The sequence below is a fragment of the Castanea sativa genome, chromosome 7, assembly GCF_040712315.1.
Source record: "Castanea sativa cultivar Marrone di Chiusa Pesio chromosome 7, ASM4071231v1".
Lineage (NCBI taxonomy): Eukaryota > Viridiplantae > Streptophyta > Magnoliopsida > Fagales > Fagaceae > Castanea > Castanea sativa.
This window is the reverse complement of record NC_134019.1, coordinates 30,208,491-30,227,877: the sequence shown is the minus strand read 5'-3', so window position 1 is coordinate 30,227,877 and position 19,387 is coordinate 30,208,491. Positions and strand designations below refer to the sequence as shown.

The following is a 19,387-nucleotide window of genomic DNA, read 5'->3' as shown; positions in this document are numbered from 1 at the left end:
ACTTTTTCTTATTCCTGGCAGTTGTCATTTTCTTTTTTTAAAAACAAAACAAATCGGAAAGCGGCAGTTGTCCTTTATAAACTTTCTTTTCTTGACTTTCCAATATTAATTAGTACCTTTTTTTCGCCGGTAGAAGTTTAAGTTATGTTGGGTAATAGTATTTATTTTTTATTTTCAAAAACTTAATTTTGGGAATATAAAGAATTTTTTTTTTTGTACTTTTGAAATAAAAAATATGATTGGTTAGTTGAAATTAAAAAAAAAATAGTTTTTTAAAGTAAAAAATAGAAAATACTAAAATATGTTGTTACTAGTATTTGAACTATAATGCTAACTCATTAAATGAGATAGATTCATTAAATTAAATGTGTGTTTTCATTGACTTTTAAAAATTAGAAATTGAAAACAGCCTTTTACATGTTTTCAGTTTCCTTCACAAATTGAATTTTGAGAACAATTTTTGTTTTCTGTACATTTTGGATTGTCAAACAAGTTTTTTAGTCTAAAAAATAGAAAATAGTTTTTGAAAATGGAAAGTAAGGGAAAACAAACAGTTATCAAACATACTCTTACTTTTTAGATGGATTTTTTTTAATGGTATTTGGTAAATACAAAATTTGACTTTTTAATCCTTAACATTTGAGGTTGTTTTCATTTTGCCCATACGCTTCAAAATTTTCATTTTGGTTCTTAATGTTTGGTTCCTTCTATTTTTGTTAATAATTTGGTGACGTTGGACATTATTTTTGTCACTTGACAGTCAAATTATAAACAAAAATGGATTTAAATTGTGGTTCTAATTAACTTAACTGATAAAATATTTTGTTGTTTAATAAGAAATTTAGGCTAAAAACCCTGTCTTGGGTTTGATCATAAAGAATAATCATTATGGAGTGAACACTATAAATTAAAATTATATCGTATCTATAAAAAGAGAAAAAGAAAAAGACTTAAGATGGGTGACAAACGGATGACAATTATCTCATACCTAACAATTATATTATTAATAGAAATTGACTTGTATGAGCGATGTGTCTTAACAAATAGTATATATTTGACACTTGATGGACAAGATTACTAACAGAAATGGATGGTAAGACCAATATGACAACAAAATTAAATAGGAAGGGCCAGAATGAAAATTTTGAAATGTAAATGTACAAAATGAAAATAACTCTAAACTTTAATAGTTAAAAGTGTACTTTAGTCTATTTGTTAAGGGCAAAGCTTAGGTATAATTTCTTAGATACAATATATTATGTTTTTTAATTAAATTCAACACACATGGTTGCATTAATCAATAAAACACAAACAAAATTATATTTTCTAAAAATATTTAAATTTAATATAATTGTGCATTTGAATTTATAATCTAGGAATCTAATATATAGTACCTAAAAGAGATTAGATTTTAAAAATGCTTCTATTCCTCTACTTTTTCACCTCCAAATCAAGCACACTGAGAGAAAACTAAAATCTCTTCTATCTATCTCCCATTTTTCATCTCCATCAAAACGAAGCCTTATATCACGCTATTACCATTCTTAGGAATGAAGAAATCATTTTGCAGCAAAAAAAAAAAAAAAAATGGAAAAAGAAAAAAGAAAAAAGAAAAAAGAAAAAGAAGAATGAAGAAATCATAACCAACACGGGTGTGAGCTCCAAAGGAAAAATGCAAAGACCATATAGCGAGTTGTGGTAATGGTAATGGCCTTGGTGGGGGTTTATGTACGTCACACATCTATCATTTACAACTCTTTATATGACGAATTATTATGAAAGTTGTATAATTTTATATGATCAGTGTTTGTTTGGAACAACTTATTTAGCTGAAATGAATTTTTTTTTATACTAAAAGTATAAAAAAAAAGTTAAAAAATAACGTGATTAGTGTAATAAAACTCATAAATAATAGTTAAAGTAAACTGAAAGTGAAGATAAAGTGAAAAATTCAGTTCATCTTAAATGAACAATTCAGCTCATCTCACATGGAAAATTCTTCTCATCAAAAAATTCATCTCAAATTGCTTAGCTTGAAAATTCAGCTCATCAAACAATTCAGCTCATCTCACATGGAAAACTCAGCTCATCAAAAAATTCATCTGAAACTGCTAGCTTGATAAAAAGTCTCACCGACCAATTGGCATTTTCCTCTTTTTGAATTTTTTAACTATAAAAATAAAAACCCGAAAAGGACAGGTAATAAAGAGTCACAAGTAGGAAGCTGCAGTTGAGAGCAGGAGCCAGTGACCGTACACTATTTCTGAAAACTCTGAAATCCCAAATCCAATCCAATCCAATCTCTCTCAGCTTTCTCTCTTCAAACTATTAAAAAAAAAAGGAAAAAAAGAGAGAAGAAGCTAAATCTGTCAGAACAATATCCAGAAAAAAAAAAGCCATAAAGATTAAAGACTCTAGTTTAGACTAGTGTGGCGAACCATGAATTCGATCTCTCTACCAACTTCTCAACTCCTCACGCCATGGCCTAACTCACTTCTTCTCCATTTTCCCAATCACTTTCCTTCTTCTTCTATCTTTCCCTCTTACACTTACACACCACCATCTTCCTCTCTCGCTACTGCTTCTCTCTCCAAACGACGCCGTTTCCATTTCTCCGCCGGCGGTGGCAGGCCCGTCGTCTCCGCTTTCTCCGACGTCGGCGTTACCAACTCTCTCCCGGTGAGTCTTTTATGATTTCAGAGAAAGTAGATATTGGACCCTTAGGGAATTTTATTTATATTTGTATTTATTTATTTATTTGTCATATTTAAAATTAGAAAGGCTTTTGATGAATATAGTGTTTTTATTTTTACATTAATATAATATGGTTTCCACTGTGTTTGCTTTACCAATATCTGAACCTGAACTTACCGAACATGAATGAATACATAATATAACACATATATCTCAGTATCTGTCTATATATATGTATGTAATTATGTATAATAGTCAGTAACCCTTGTATTGCTTCAACAAATTTTTATTTTTAAATTATTAAATTTGATAATTATAGCAGTTGTTAATAAGCATTTATGGGAGGTTTTATCCAAGAAGCACGGGCACTTCATTTGAGGGGCCGTAATTGTGTCGTAACCATCGTGTGATGTTAGAATTTTTCAAAAATTGCTCGTGTCCATGTCTGTAGGGTTTTATAGGAGAATCCTTATAGAATTTATACTGGATTAAAAAAATACATACCAGAATAATGACTAGCAAATATATGGGCTTTGATTTTATTTATATTTTATATATAGAGGAGTAGCGCTAGCTACAAGTTCTACTTCATTAAGTTTACAAACTGAATCATAGATAGGCAATTCAAATATTCAGTTATGAGTCGGTTGAAGCCAACCAATCACGTTTATCGCTACATTAGTTTGTCAGCTTTATGTAGTAAACTTGTACTGCATTTAACGTTTTCCTATATAGATATATAGATACAGATTGATTTGCTTTTGTATGTATTTAGACATTATATGGAGATTTACTAAGCTGCCGGTTTTCATTTCCGGGAATTTTTTTGGCAAAAAGTTGCCCATTCCAAAGTTCAAAATTAGATGTCAAAACCTCTTTTTTTCCCATCAAATATATATGTTTCTTTGCTCTGTTTTGTAGTTGTTGTTGTTGTCTGCAGTCAACTTCTTTGAATGTTAGATATGGTTGAACAATCTATTATCAAATTTCCACATGGAAAAGGCATCTACTTGTTATTTTTCTCTTTGCCACTTCTCATTGTAAATAGGGAGATAGCTAGATGTTTTTGAAGTTCTTGCAAAGTAGACTAATTCTGCTTCTGCATGTAGATTGAAGAGCACGCCGTTGTTTAAGCTTCTAATCGCACGCTTTTGACATCTTGTTAAAATTTTCCAAACACATGCTAGTTGCCAATGCAATTTTTATAATACTACTAGGGAGCAAGGCACATGCCTTGAATGTGCTTGTTTACAGCAAGTTAAGATCTCAATCATTTACTACAAAATAGACTCAAATGCAGTGTAGTTAAGGTAAAATTGGAAAGTCACAAATTTTGTTTATGAGGCATTGAGGTATGATGTTTCTTTGTGTAGCTTACTTGCCTTTGCCATTGTATTAGGTAGATGAAATTTTCAATTAGGTTTCATGTCTATTTGTATCCTTTTCTTCTCTTTATCTTTCCAATGCTGATTTTGTTTGCTCTTTTTATATCTTCTGGTTGGGGAGTGGGGAGACTACATTTATTTTTGCATTTAGAATTTATATGATAGTTTGATCTTGATGTTTCAGCCTAGAAGCGGAACATATACCGTTGGTGATTTTATGACAAAGAAGGAGGAACTACACGTTGTAAAACCTACAACTACTGTTGAAGAAGGTATTACTGATATTTGGGCTTGTACTTTTGGGAATATCCTATGATTACTTCAGTGTTTTTATTCATTGTCTTTTGTTGTTACAGCTTTGGACGCTCTTGTAGAGAAGAGGATAACTGGTTTTCCTGTGATTGATGATCAATGGAAATTGGTAAATCTGTTTTTGTTTTAACTATGATAGGAAAGAAAATAAATAACACACCCGTGGACACACACATATATGGCATAATATGATGCAACATCTTTTGGCATATGAACAGTTCATTATTCTAAATCTTGAATTGTAGATATATATAGTTGACAACATAAATTATATCGTTGTTTGATATAATGTTTTAACGGCAGCTATGTTTCTTGGAGATAGTTATCTGTGGAATGCTAAAGAATGATCTACAGAAAATTATGATATTTGGTTTGTGCTTGATATATTTCCTAAAATAAATATGTCTGAGTGCCAAGTGCAGGAAGCAAAATGTTGGCTACCATCTTATTGCATTAGAATAAAAATTTTGGCACTACAATTATGTGTTTAGCACAGTAAAACTTGAGAAAAGAGAGGAACAATAGAACCTTTTTATGGGGTTGAATGCCAAAATCATCTTATCAAGGAATCCATTTTAAGATCTTTGTATGATTAGTTGACTACTTTGGGTAGTATCCCTGCACCATCTTATCTAGAGTTTTTAGATCTTTTGAATCTTAATTACTAAGGGAAAAAAAAGGTTCAATGCACATATTGTGTATCCAGACAAGCTCCTCTTTCAAATAAAATTATTTTTCTTACAAAAAAAAAAATTTGAGAAACATTTTCTGTTGAAAATAGAGATTAGGAAATTTTTACTTATGAGAAAAAAAAGAGGAAATAGTTACTCTGTTTGGAAGATCTGGGGAAAATGCCCTTTTGCTCTATAATTGTGAGATATGTCTCCTGTAGTCTTGTTAATATTGTTAGGACTATATGAGTTTATGAAATATTAGGAGAGTGCACCAAGTTAACTGTGAAAATGTTTATTTTAGAGTGTTTATAGAAGAGGGAATTTGAGCCCTTGCATGAAGACTATGAGTATCAAACATGTTGAATCGGGAACATTGTTCTGGTGACAATATGGTATGTTGTATATGATCTTAAATTATGTCATTATTTCCTTCTCTCTGGTGGGGCTTTCCCTTGCAATATGAGTTTTACAGATTTAGGGGAGTTCGTTATGCTTTGTAGACAAGGAAGTGATGGGTATGCTGTTTCCCCTTTACTCACCTTTGCTAGAACTTTGAGTGGATTGCCATGGGTAGAAGGAGACGTGGAAGTGCGGATGTAGGGAATGGGTAGGAGCGAGGATATGAGCTAAGTACTTATGCCATATAATAGAAATTTTGCAATGATCATATAAATACCTTATCTAAATTGGAGTCCAGAGGCTGGGTATACTACTTTTACCCAAAGCAGTGGCACAACCACCCTTCATGGGCCCCCAAAATTTAAAATTTTTTTCATAATACACACACATATATAAAGGTTGGCCCCTTAAAATAAGAGCAAGACCCCAAGAATTTGAGTTTTATATAATATGAATCCTATATTTACTTGATTTTATCTTTTGAGCAAACTTAGGACTAACAAAATACTTATGTCCAAATTGTGAACTCCCTTGGGTCGACTTGTTAGTTTTAGGGTGGTATGATATTGATTAAGATCCTACTCAGCTTAGTATGTAGATTATAATTTAATCCCTTTTAAAATATAACGAGCTAGTATCCAATTATTCTTGTTCAAGATGGTACCTTTAAGTGACTATGGATGATTGATTTTTTTTTTTTGGTTGATGGGATTTTTATTATTGTCCACTTCTATTGGTAAGTTGATAAATAATAATAATAATAGTAGTAATAAGTTGATTAATAATAATTATTAATAATCAATTATAAAAGTTGATTAATAATAATAATAATAATAATAATAATAATAATAATAATAATAATAATAATTATTATTATTATTATTATTATTATTATTATCTGAATGGGTCAAATAATTAGTTCATATGAGTTTGATTTGCTTCAAGGCGTTGACTTGTGGTTGTTTTTATGAGGCAGGTTGGTGTCGTTTCAGATTATGACTTGTTAGCACTTGACTCAATATCAGGTACTATGGAAACTATGACACCAAATTTGAAATTCATGGATGTTTGTGGAATAATTAGATACATTTCATTAACTTCAAATAAATATATATTTTTAATTACAATATCAGAAGATGCTTGATTAGAAATTAAATTTCACTAATAATTTGTCACAATAACAATTTAGGCCTGTCTGTCACAATAACAATTTAGCTATCAATTTTTTGTAAAACATCTACTTATTTTTTCTTTTATGAATATTAGGTGGCAATCAAAGTGACACAAATTTGTTTCCTGATGTCGATAGTTCATGGAAAGTACGTATGAATGGTCCTCTTCCAAATACTAGTTCTCTATCATGATTAAATTTTGTCCATTGCTTGTGCTGCTTGTTGGAGGAACTTTGGGAATGGGTAAAACTTAGTTGCAACACATTTGGTTCCCCAGTTAGATTTAAACACATGTTTGTATTATCCAATATAGTGCAAACAATATAATTTCTTGCCAAGTAGAATTAAAATCTTAAAATCCACTTATGTGTTTAAATTTAATTTAGGAACGATATGTATTGCACCCAAGGATTTGTACCTAAGTTTTCTCCTTTGGGAATATGGTTGAAGTTGATGTTGTAAATCTGCTAATATTCATAAAGACGCAGTATATAGACCCGCCTTGGACATGAACACACATGCAAGTGCATTGTGCACACACAATGTACACACGTGAACACTTGTGCATGCACACATGGTCCTCTTCAGCAAGACTGTTGGAATTGAGAATCTTCTCAAGAGGAACTAACTTCTATGTTTAGGGGTGTAGGCTACACGATAGGAGGCACCATGAACTTAGAAATAAGAAGTGAAGATCAAAACCATGGTTATGCCAGCATTTTATTGCAGCTGCTATCCTTTAATATTTTGAAGTAGGGTTGAGTCGTACAGCCATTAAAATTTATGCCTGCTTAGAGACTGTAAATCATTTATATTTTTTTTTATGACTTCTATATATGCAATGAGGAAGTTAAACATCAATTTTCCTAGTCATAAAATACTATGGATTTTTGTATAAACTATACCGTTTGGGTACAAGTGATAGACAAACCTTGTTACAACATGACTATCTTTTTTGCATGTTTCTTTTCAAGTTCTTGGATCATTGCAGTAACACAGTTGTTGCCTAATCTGTTTGAGGAGGTGGTATCTAATGATACCTTCCTCTCACAGCATGTGGGACCTGTAGATGTTGGATATCTAATCTGCAACTTAACTATTCATGCCTTTGTTCTGGCTATAGTCCATTAGTAGCCTTAAACTCAACTGACGGGGATTTGTTATATGGATCATTATATAACAGTATTCACTGTTTAGGGCCATATCGCTAGTTACCTCTCTAAAAACTTTTATTTTTATTTGTAAGTCCTATCTGTCCTTTTGGCCTTTGTTTTGATTTTTTTACTACTACATCACAGCATTGGTAAAAGGGGATTTAAGAGCAATGTGGCTAAGTGCCGAGGGTGAAGTTCTTTTTACACCTAATCTGAAGTGAATTTGAAAAGGCATACCTAAACTGCACTTTTGTGCACTTTTTTTTGTTCTTATGAAAAAGATAAATAACTTATTAAATGTAATTGTTAGATCTTAATACTAATGATGTGGGCCCCTGATTTCTTACATGAGTTGCATCTTTTTTATGGACTGGCTCAATCTCTCTCAAATCCATCCCCTTGCCCTGCCCATTTTATACTGGCTATATCCTTTCTCTCTCTCCTAAAATCCAATCCCTTTTTTTCTTCAATAATTTTTTTGGGTGCACCAGACAAATTTCTAGGAAACCTGCCAGCCCCATTATATAACAAATATTGGTCTGTTTGAAGCTGTTTGGATGTCATGAAAATTGTTGGAACAGAAAAGGATCAGGATTATGAATGTGTTATTTCAAGCTTTTTTTTTGTTGAAAATTTGTGTTTTTTTATTTTAAATAAATTTATTGTTTACCACATTATTTAAAATTTGAATAACTTTTTAAAAATTTTCCACATTATTTTGAAAATGTGTTGTGCCTAGGGTTGGAGGCCTTTGCAAGTAAGTGCACCTCACACTTCACCAACACTGCTCCATCATTAATATAATAATATTTTTTGGGTATTTGAGCACTAATAGGCCTGTATTGCACATATCTAAACCATCTAAATCAACTCTTGCTTATGTTATCCATAATTGGTGCCATACCATGTTATCATAAATAAAAAGAGTCATGAACCTTTGGAATCCCAATCACATTATTATTATTTTTTTATAACTTATAAGTAATGAAATTTTATTTAGAAAAAGGGGATTATATGAGAGCAATGCAACAAATTAAGACCTAAAATTACAAAGATCCATGAACTCTAAAAGAGAAAAACAACTAACATTTCCAATATTTCTCTACCAATCAAACAAAGATCTAAAAAAGCAGAGACTCAAATGAAGCAAAGATGCTTCAATCCCATCAAATGATCTAGCATCACATTTCTTCCAAATAGACCATATACACAGGGATATAAACTTCCACATGTCATAGCTAAAATTGCCTTTGAATCCGCTTCTTGAACAGACTAGGAGGTCTTTCCCCAAGCAAGGCATAACCTAGGAAACATCAAAACTAGTGTAAACCATAGACTGTACCTCCTAACCAATGGCACAAAGAAGGAAAAGATGGTTTATATTCTCCCCATCCACTTTGCAAATATAATTTAATCCGTAATCTGTTGTAAATTTTTACCACATGCAGCAGTCCAAGTCACAATATTCTCAGACAACATGTAAAACTTGAATTTATTTGAGAATCTTATTGCCTACTTTAGGATTGCAATGGACTCATGCCAGTTGGTTTGATATGTTAAAGCATGTTATTTTTTTTTGGAAAAAATACAAAACATTAAAGAGCAAATGAAAGTTATGAAACATGTTTGGCCTAGTTCATGCTATATAGGTTTTATGCTCAATTCTTATTTGATTCAATTGATACAATCACTTAGACTTTATATCATAATGACTTTGTAATTTTATTTTTAACTTATTTGGTCATTTGGGTGGATTTGATATGGGCAGCTATGTCACTGCAGTTTTGACTGTGTTAGAAAATTTCAAATGTGAAGTAATTGGCTTATATAACATGAACATGACTTTACTCAAGTGCTCGATTTAACTTTGCAGAATAGAAAAATATATTAGTCATTAGTATCATCCCTTTTTTTGTCAGGCCAGAATCTTTATATATGCAAAACAGTCCTAATTAATGTAGGCTGTACTTCACTTGGTCTCTGTCCTCCCTACGTAAGCAATTGCTAAAATCATATGCCATGTGTGAGTCCACTAAGATGGAGTCATACCCTAGCCTAGAACCTAAAGCCATCTTGCTGCTCTTTGTTTTGTAATTCTTGAGCTTACTCCTCAGATAGAAGAGATTCCCTATCTATGAATTCAACAAATTGTGTGAATAATTTCTTATTTCTTGCAATTTTGGATAATTGTTGCAGACATTCAACGAGATACAGAAATTGATTGGTAAGACTAATGGTAAGGTTGTTGGGGACTTGATGACTCCTGCTCCACTTGTTGTTCATGAATCCACCAATCTGGAAGATGCTGCTAGGTATTATTATTGTTATATATTGTTAATTCTGTAATATATCTTTAAAAAAAAAAAAAAAAGTTTTAAAGAGAGTTTTCTGTGAATTTGTGAGTGTATATGTTTAGTTCTTTGTCACATCATATTTTTTATGTGACAATTCACTTGCACAGCTCCATATTTTGCACTTTCTCAAGCATTCTTTGAACTGTAGCAGGGATGGGACTCGTTGTTTCTTACAAATTTGTGGTTTTATCATTACTATGCATATGTTTTCTACAAATTGTGACCCCAAACCACATGTTTAATATGAAATTGATGATGTGCTGAAATGTGCAGTTTGACACAGTTTATGGTGTTGGTCATTTTCCCATCTATCTAAAAAATTGGAACCCTAAATGCTCTAAAATTTTGTTTCCAATTCCAGGTTGTTGCTTGAAACAAAATACCGTCGATTGCCTGTAGTAGATGGTGATGGTAAGCTGGTAAGAATTTTACTCTCATGCTTTTCTGTTGAAATTTCATTTTAGATGCTTGGCAGCAGTGGGTAGTTTCTGAATGGCATGTGATTAAATGTGGAAGGTTGGAATCATAACAAGGGGAAATGTTGTTAGAGCTGCGCTTCAGATAAAACGTGCCAGTGAAAAGTCAACATAGTTCAGCATGATTTCAGTGGAAATGCTCTGCTGATAGGATGCGAGTCTGAATAGTTGCCATAATTCATAGATGCGAAAGATATGTAACCTTTGAATCACATTGATGCAACAATCTTTTGGCATCGCAGTTGTGCAGTCTCTTGCTCAGAGTTGTTTGTTGAGCCAACAATATCATTTGGAGGGAGTTGTATAATTGCTGTCCTAGTTATCTTCTTGGCCATTATAGCATTTAGGGGTAAGTGATTGATTGATTCCTGTCCCTAGGCCTTTTTATTATGCAGTGGTTTATAGCAAGTGCTAGTCATCTTCAGTTAATGTCCTTTTTAAGTTTGGTTAAATTGCGAAATATTGGTTAGGAGCAGAGTTGATTTGGTGCAGTGTAAGCTAACTTTTATATTGTAATCTGCAGTGTGTTACAATTTACATTTATGAAAGTAAATATATTTGTTATAGTCCCAAATTAGTATTACAAATTTAAATAAGTAAAAAAAAATTACAAATTGAAGTAGAAGTTCAAATCTAGCTGACTGCTACTGCATTAAGGTCGCTGACTCCAACCATACAGGGCTAGCAATTTTGGCTAGACTGACTCTCAAATGGTGCAGGTAAAAAAGAAACGATTGTAAGGGCGGCCTCTGCAGCAACGTAGTGATACATGGTATAGTTATTTTATTTATTTAATATAAATAAATACTAGCCATAGAAAGAATCTAGTCTGATATTTTGAACGATCCCTTGATTTTCAATAGCAAAACTTCAGTGTAACCCATTCTTCAATCGAGGTTTCCAAGAAAAGGCACTTTCTATATCTATTTCTATTGAAGAAAAGCGAGAAACCTCTTTTAGATAGCAAGATTATTAATTCTTAGGTGAAACTTAGTGAGTTGAAAGTGCACATATGTAGCCTTTGACTAAGAATAAAAAGGAAAATCGACTATACTTGTGCTGATAACGAAGGAAATATAAAAAAAGACAGAAATTTGAAATTGAGATGGTATATGAACTTATTTCTGCAAGTGTGGTCATCCGCATAATATTATAGATTTGTTAAATACAATTATGCCCAAGTTTTACCATTGAGATTATATATTACAAGTATAATCAGCGTAAGAACTTAACCAAATTCAAATTGCCTAAGGATGCTACTTTGGACGGGCATGTTCAGACGTGAGTTTCTTGGAAGCTTGCCTTGCTTAGCTCCGGCACAGCTCCTAGAGATCGCTTATGGTCTTGAGGCTTCCAAAGCCAGAAGAGATTGAAGATTGGCTTCCCTTGGGATATGAAGAAAGGCTACTGAATAATAAGAGAAGGCTGTTGATAAATGGTTGGGCACCACAGTTACTGATATCAGAACATGCGGCTGTGGGAGGGTATGTGATATGTTGTGGATGGAACTCTACCATGGAGGGTGTGAGTGCTGGTGTGCCAATGATCACGTGGCCGCTTTCATCAGAGCGATTTTTCAATGAGAATTTTATCACTGATGTGATAAAGGTTGGGGTATTTCAATAGGGAATGAGGAGTGGGTATCATGGCATGCTGAGCCTTAGGTGACTGTGAAGAGGGAGAAGGTGACCATGGCAGTGTATGGATTAATGGGGGTAACAATGAAGTTGAGGTGGTGGAAATGAGAATGAGAGTGAAAGAGTTGGGGGAAAAGGCAAAAGAGAGCTGTTGAAGAAGATGGCTCTTCGTATGTCAATGTGGAGTATTTCATAGAAGTCATTCCTGCAAAGAGTGAGTCTGGAAACTGCCGGAGATCAGATCAAGAATGATTTGTTGGTGGTTTAGTGAGTAACTGCTAACACTAATTTCACCATGTCGTTTTTTGCTTAATTAGTACTTAGTAATTACTATGGTCTTGAAAGCATTGCATTTGTTTTTCACTACATAATTTCTTACGAGGACCACTTCTGACAACTAGATATAGGGGGTTCTCTTCCTTCAATAAAACATTAAACAAGATGAGGATATGATCATGTGACCGACTAAAAAAATGCGCCCTCTATCTTGTTATTTAAAAAAAAAAAAAAAAAAAAAACTGCTGATGTCTATTTCAACCTCTTTTTTATTGCGTTAAATAAGATTGTTTGGGCATAGAGGGCCTCCCTCGTATTATACTTGGTCTCCTAAAACTGAAAATGGCCCAAAAGAACCCAACAAATTTTTAGTTATACTTGGTCTCCTAATTAGTTTGGCCATTTATAAGAAAATACATGTATATTGAATTATGAGTCATTAAATCATCTAAATAAGTCATGTGATATAAAATACAGATGAATGGTCTTATGAATCTCTCAGGTAGTGCGTTTAGAAGAATTCCCTTTAATTTATAAATGGTGCGATTTGTTGCATGTTGTCACTCACTATCTTGTTTTTGGTGGACCGTAAATTATTGAGCTTGAGATTCTCAAATGGTGTTACAGAAAATAGCAATCATCGTAAGGACTAATGCACGAAGATGTTTTTAATTTTTAATTTGGCCAAACTAGTTAGTTTTATAATTAGATGAATATTAGGTATACAAGGATATAATAAATATGACTTTTATATAATTTTTGTAGATTGTGGAAAAACTAAGTACAATATTTGTCATTTTCTAAAGAAAAATACAAATAATTAAAATATTAATGCTAGTGATGCGATAGTGTTGATCTCTAACTGTTGATATCCCAAATTTTGAAAATCCTAATACAAAATCTTGATAGATTGAAATAAATGAAATTAGTTATTTGGATTGTGAACCTTGATTGTTAGGTGTTGGTTTGTTTTTTTTTTTCTTTTTCCCATAACTTATGTTCAAAATGACGTTGTTTCGACCTTTTTTTTTTTTTTTTTTTTTTAGGGAAATGTTAATAGATACTTTTACGACAACGGTTAATAATTCATTTAAAGAAAATTTTTATGAGAAAAAAATATTATTTAAACTTTTTTTTTTTTATATCTCGTAAAAGTGTTGTTAAAATTTTCATTAAATAAATTATTAATTATTGTCTTAGACCCATTTTCTGAAAGGAGAAGTTGTGATGGTTTTGACCGTTTTGGGATAAAGAAAGTTTGGAGAAGTGAAAAGCCAAGCTTGGTTTTTTTTTGGCTAAATAAGCCAGCTTGGATTGGAATGCTTGGTATGTGGGCGGTTCAATTAAAATTAATAGGTCTTTGCCGTCTTTTATTTTTAATTTTTGTAACGCGTGTGAAAGTCACTGCTGTGGTCAACACTTTCATGCGAGTTTAAAGAGTGGTCGACCACAAAGTAAGCCGTGACACGCTCACCTCTTCACCGAAAGTCTTATTACATAGATACAAAAGAAGCTACCGTTTGTGTGACTGAATGTGAAAAGGATCCCATCATTTTCTCTTACAAACCAATCATAGCTTGACTTTTAGCCATGAAAACTTAGCAAAAAAAAGAAAAAGAAAAAAGAGAGGGCAAGAAAACTGAAAATCTCAATCAAAGGATAGGTCACTAATGACGTTAGCATCAAAGCCCCCAGATTTGGTAACCGATTATATACTTGTATTTAAAAAAAAAAGAAAAACTGTACGTAATAGTTTGTACCTAAATACACAAGTATAATGATAGGATCATAATTTTTATTATAATTTTTATCACAATTATGTAATTATTGTCAAACTCATTACTTTTTCTACATGACTTAGAGCTTATCACATTACAGTTAATTATAATATAGTTGTGGTATGAAAGGTGTGATCCTATTTTTTTTTTTTACATTATAACCTATGCCTTTTCATCTCCATTGAAACAAAAAATTCTAAAACCACGTCCTTTTGTGCCACACTTATTTCATCACTTAGCAAACTGTAAATAGTAGTAGACCAGTAGTATGGCCAAAATGATCATATACTACCGTTTGGAAAAAAATGTATACTTCTATTACTGTTTGTGAAATATTTAGTAATATACCACATTTCTAAAATTCGAGTTTGTGAAACTCGAGTTTGATGTGTAACTCGAGTTTCTAAAACTCAAGTTCTTTGAAAAAAATAACATTCAAATTTGCCGAATTATTTTTTATAGAACTCGAGTTCATAGAGCTTAAGTTACATAAAAAAATTTTTAAAATTTTTCCATGGAACAAAATTTTTTAGGTAACTCGAGTTCCATGAACTCAAGTACCATGAAAGACTCGAGTTTTCCAAATTCGAGTTCCCTATTAGTGGTAGATTCTTACATATTTCAAAAACAGTGATAAATTGTAAAATATTTATAAAAGCAAGGGTGTTTGACCAATTTAACCCTAAACAAATATGTCGAGCGAAAGTAACACATAAGATTGTAAAAAATAGGTGTAATAGGGCATGGTACCGGAATTACCCCTATAAAAACCGGAACACAAGGATTTCTTATTTATTATACTCTCTCACTCTCTCTCTCTCACAAGTCAGAGCATCCATGGACTCAAAAACTCGTACAGTCGAAATGTTCTTCTTTCCCTTCGTGGGTGGAGGCCACCAGATCCCAATGGTAGACATGGCAAGACTTTTTGCTTCCCATGGAGCCAAATCCACTATCATAGTCACTCCCACAAACGCGCTTCAATTCCAAAACTCTATCCTCCGTGACCAAAACTCTGGCCACCCAATTTCCATCCATGCTCTCCAATTACCAGACGGTGCAGTTTCACCTGAATCTGACATGTCTGCAACCCCTTTCACTGACACCACAGTCCTCCAAGAACCTCTCAAACTCTTCCTCATTGAACACAAACCAGACTGCATCGTCTTCGACATGTTTCACTGTTGGGCTGCTGAGCTTTTCGATGGGCTCGGAGTTAGAAGGATTATCTTCCATGGTAGTGGGTGCCTCCCTGGTTGTGTTGCAGAGAGTTTAAGAAAGTATGAACCACATGAGATAGTGGGTTCAGAATCTTCAGATTATGAGCCTTTTGTAGTGCCGGGCCTTCCTCATCGGATCGAGCTGACAAGGTCTCAGCTTCCTGATTTTGTTAAAGACAAATCTGGGCGTTTTGATAAGATGGCAAAAGATGAAGAAAAGAGCTTTGGGTCTGTGGTTAATAGTTTCTACGATTTGGAGCCAGCTTTTGCAGACTTTTCCAGAAAGGAGATGGGAAAGAAGGCTTGGCTTGTAGGATCAGCTTCTCTATGTAACACAAATGTTACTGATAAGGCTGAGAGAGGCAAACAAGCTGACCAAAGTTGTTTAGGTTGGTTGGATGAGAAAGAACCCAATTCAGTTCTTTACATTAGTTTTGGAAGCAAACCCAGTTTTGCTCCAGGACAGTTTGTTGAGATTGCTCATGCTCTTGAGGCTTCCAACCATTCATTCATTTGGGTTGTTGGAAAAGCCTTCAAAGATGAAGAAAATTTCCTTCCTGCTGGATTTGAAGAGAGGATTAAGGAGTCAAAGAAGGGTGTGATAATAAAAGGGTGGGCACCCCAGTTATTGATATTAGAACATGGTGCAGTGGGAGGGTTTTTGACTCATTGTGGATGGAACTCTATGTTGGAGGGAGTTTGTTGTGGTGTGCCTATGATTACGTGGCCACTATCTGCTGAACAGTTCTGCAATGAGAAATTGGTGACTGATGTGTTGGGGATTGGAGTTCAAGTTGGGAGCATAGAGTGGATGCCGATTAAGTCTGAAAAGAAAGCGTTGGTTGTGAGGGAGAAGGTGGAGGTGGCAGTGAAAAGGTTGATGGGTGGTGGTGATGAGGTTGTGGAGATGAGAAAGCGAGCTAGAGAGCTTGCAGAGAAGGCTAAGAAAGCTGTTCAAGTTGGTGGATCTTCGTATATGGATGCTGATGCCTTAATTGAGGAACTTAAATCCTTAAAAGAAAAATGAGAATTTAATAGAGGAATGTTGTATTCACTTGCCAAAAGAATAAGGAATGCTGTACTACTAAGGTGGAAAGGAAATAATGAAGATACGCGAAATGAAGTTTGTATTGTTTTTCTGATGAGCAGTTGACTATTTTTTTCTTTTGCTATTTGATGTGCAGTTGACTTCTGGTAAAATATAATCGAAGGGCTAATAAATTTTGGCATGTTAAGTACAGTTGATTAACATTGTAAGCTGCCACTTTGAGACTCAGTTAACAACAAAATATTTATGGTTATGCAAGAGAAGATAGTGCATGGTCCAAGACAATTTGAGTGTCTAATGTTACGCAAGCCTAATGTTCGATAAAATGCCCCACATCTCAACTGCCCGAATAAATGCTCACAAGCATTCTAGAGTGAAAAAGCACAAGAAAATCCCGTTTTGGTTGGGGCTTCTCTCTGGGGTGTACATCCTCTAGATTTGAGCAAAGACCCAACTAGCCGCTCGATTGTTGAGGGATTCGTACCAGGCACTAACACGTACTAATCCCTACTGATGTGATGGAAGGTGATTTGGCCTTAGTCCATTGGTATATTTGGCCAGGTTCTCTTAGGTTTGAAAGAGTTACGAATTTCAATTAGTTTAATTAGTCAAATTAAAAGTTAATTAATATTTTTGCTTTACGATAAAGAATAATTATTATGAAGTGAACGTTATAAATTAAAATTCTATTTTATCTATAAGAAAAGATTAAAAAAAGAAAAGAAAAGGTCAATGAGTTTATGTTATGGTCATGAGTATGACTCTAAAGAGTGAGATAAGGCGAGCAAGGAAAACAAGGTAACTTAACAGGCGGAGTGAGGCTTTTAAGACAAAGCTAAATCTTTAATTTTAGTTTATGCAACACATGCAAATGGATTGCAATAGGTAAGCAAGTTGCTTATATTAGCCATTCTATCCTAAGAGATAATTCTTAAATTGGGTGGGGTGAGTGTCTAATACTTTCTTACTCTATAACATAACATTCAAACATAATCCTTTTTCTTTTTTTGAGAATTCATTCAAATTAAATCTAATAGACATAAATTAGGATTATCGATATAATTTTCTATTTACTATATTGTAATTACAGCATAAAGTAGTGGTAGCTTTACATGTAAGCCATGGTATTCACATCAACACCTTGACTTGAAAACAAAAAAGAATTATATACATAATTATTTTTAAACTAACCTATTTTGTATATCCTAAAAAAAAAATATTTAACACATTGATTTGAAAATCTCAAGAATTTGGGTTCAACAAAAATAAGAATAATGTTAGCAGTACAACAAAATGTCACGAAATTTTCTGAATATTCTTGAATTAGCTTGCCAATTAACACATGGGCCCAACATAATCTCAAATTAAAATTTTTTTTGGTATACTAATTTAGAAATGTAAAATTGTAGTGACATTTTGTTATATCCCTACTTACAAAAATAATATTGGCACCTAAATATAATCCTTAAATCTTAAAAAAAGGAGTACAAATAATGACAATAAAAAATAATCCAAAGTAAAAATAACTCAAACAACAGTAGATGACCAAAATATTCAACAACAGTCCGTTCAAATTTGTAACTCGTTCAACCTATTCCATATAATTAATTTCCCAATTTTTTTCCCTAAAAAAATGTTATCAAGAGAGATATTGTGATTGTGAGTTCTCCTCAGTGGCCTTGACAACTTTATTCTCCTTGCCAACTTGGTTCATAGTTGTAGCAGGTATCATTGTTACTCCTTGTCTCTCTCTCGCATTCTCCATTTTTCTCCTCTATTGTCATTTTTAGACTATCTCTCACTTTATTTATCTCATCTTACCATCCTTAGTTCTCACTTTATCCCTCATCTCATCAGCCCCTTTTTTAGTTTTTGATTTTGTTAGTAGAAGGACAATTTAAAACTTCATGTATTTGCTTTTTTTTTTTTTTTTTTTGTGGTGTTGATATATTCAAGTTCTTTTTTGGTTAGATTGTTTATAGTTTAAGGTTCTTAACGACTACTTTAGAAATAATATCTAGAGACGCCACTAACATTATATCTTTTTACTAGATTGTATTCAAGACTAAGGCCATGTAATTTTGATTTATATGATATTTCATATAATTTTTTACTATTCATTAATCAACTTTACTTTGAGATTTTCTCAAATTTTCATTTAATTAAATTAAGTGGTGACTCCATGTGAGTCGCCGAGGTTAGAGGAAATGTTTCTCTAGTTGAATGTCCACTTTGAGATTTCTAGCGAGGGATTTTGTTTTACCATTAGAAAAGAATCTCGGTCCCATTAGGTCACAATTATCGTAGTAGGAATAAAGTTAATAAATTCAAATCGACTATGATTGCAATCTTAGTGATTATAAGAGCTTTGTGGACTTTTTCTAAACCGAGTTTAGGCTCATTCCAATTTTTGGGAGACTAAGGTGGAGAGCAAGAGAGGGAGAATGATGTTTTGGGGTTGAGAAAGAGTGGAAATTTTGGGGAATTGGTCATGTGATTACTTAAACAAGTGGGCTAGGTAATTTGGTTCATTTTTTTAAATTAGTAAGGGTTATTTAGCGCAAGGGTAAAAGTGGGAAATTTATTTTAAAATGGTGAAGTGACTTGCATGCAATAGGACATTCAAATCAATTATGGAAACCTGGAATTTAAGGTGATCTTTTGAATATTTATCATGTTTTTAAGGCTCAAATCTCTAATTTTAATGACTATACTTTTTTAACCCAAAACTAAAGAGTTTGACTCAAATAAAATAAAATATTCATATTTTTCAACCCAAAAATTAATAATTTTTTTTAAACCTAAAAC

The 19,387-nt window shown here is 32.9% G+C and overlaps 2 protein-coding genes across 2 annotated transcripts; both read left to right on the top strand.

Annotated features, from left to right (window-relative positions):
* The first annotated feature begins 2,204 nt into the window (after positions 1-2,204).
* Positions 2,205-11,194, top strand: LOC142643271 (CBS domain-containing protein CBSX2, chloroplastic-like). The gene is made up of 8 exons (XM_075817815.1): positions 2,205-2,679; positions 4,264-4,351; positions 4,436-4,500; positions 6,441-6,489; positions 6,731-6,783; positions 9,987-10,102; positions 10,506-10,563; positions 10,661-11,194. Exons 1-8 carry the CDS (start codon positions 2,440-2,442, stop codon positions 10,733-10,735), a joined length of 744 nt encoding a protein of 247 aa, XP_075673930.1. The 5' UTR covers positions 2,205-2,439; the 3' UTR covers positions 10,736-11,194.
* A 3,901-nt stretch (positions 11,195-15,095) lies between these two features.
* Positions 15,096-16,676, top strand: LOC142642013 (abscisate beta-glucosyltransferase-like). The gene has a single exon (XM_075816359.1). It carries the CDS (start codon positions 15,149-15,151, stop codon positions 16,556-16,558), a length of 1,410 nt encoding a protein of 469 aa, XP_075672474.1. The 5' UTR covers positions 15,096-15,148; the 3' UTR covers positions 16,559-16,676.
* The last annotated feature ends 2,711 nt before the right edge of the window (positions 16,677-19,387 follow it).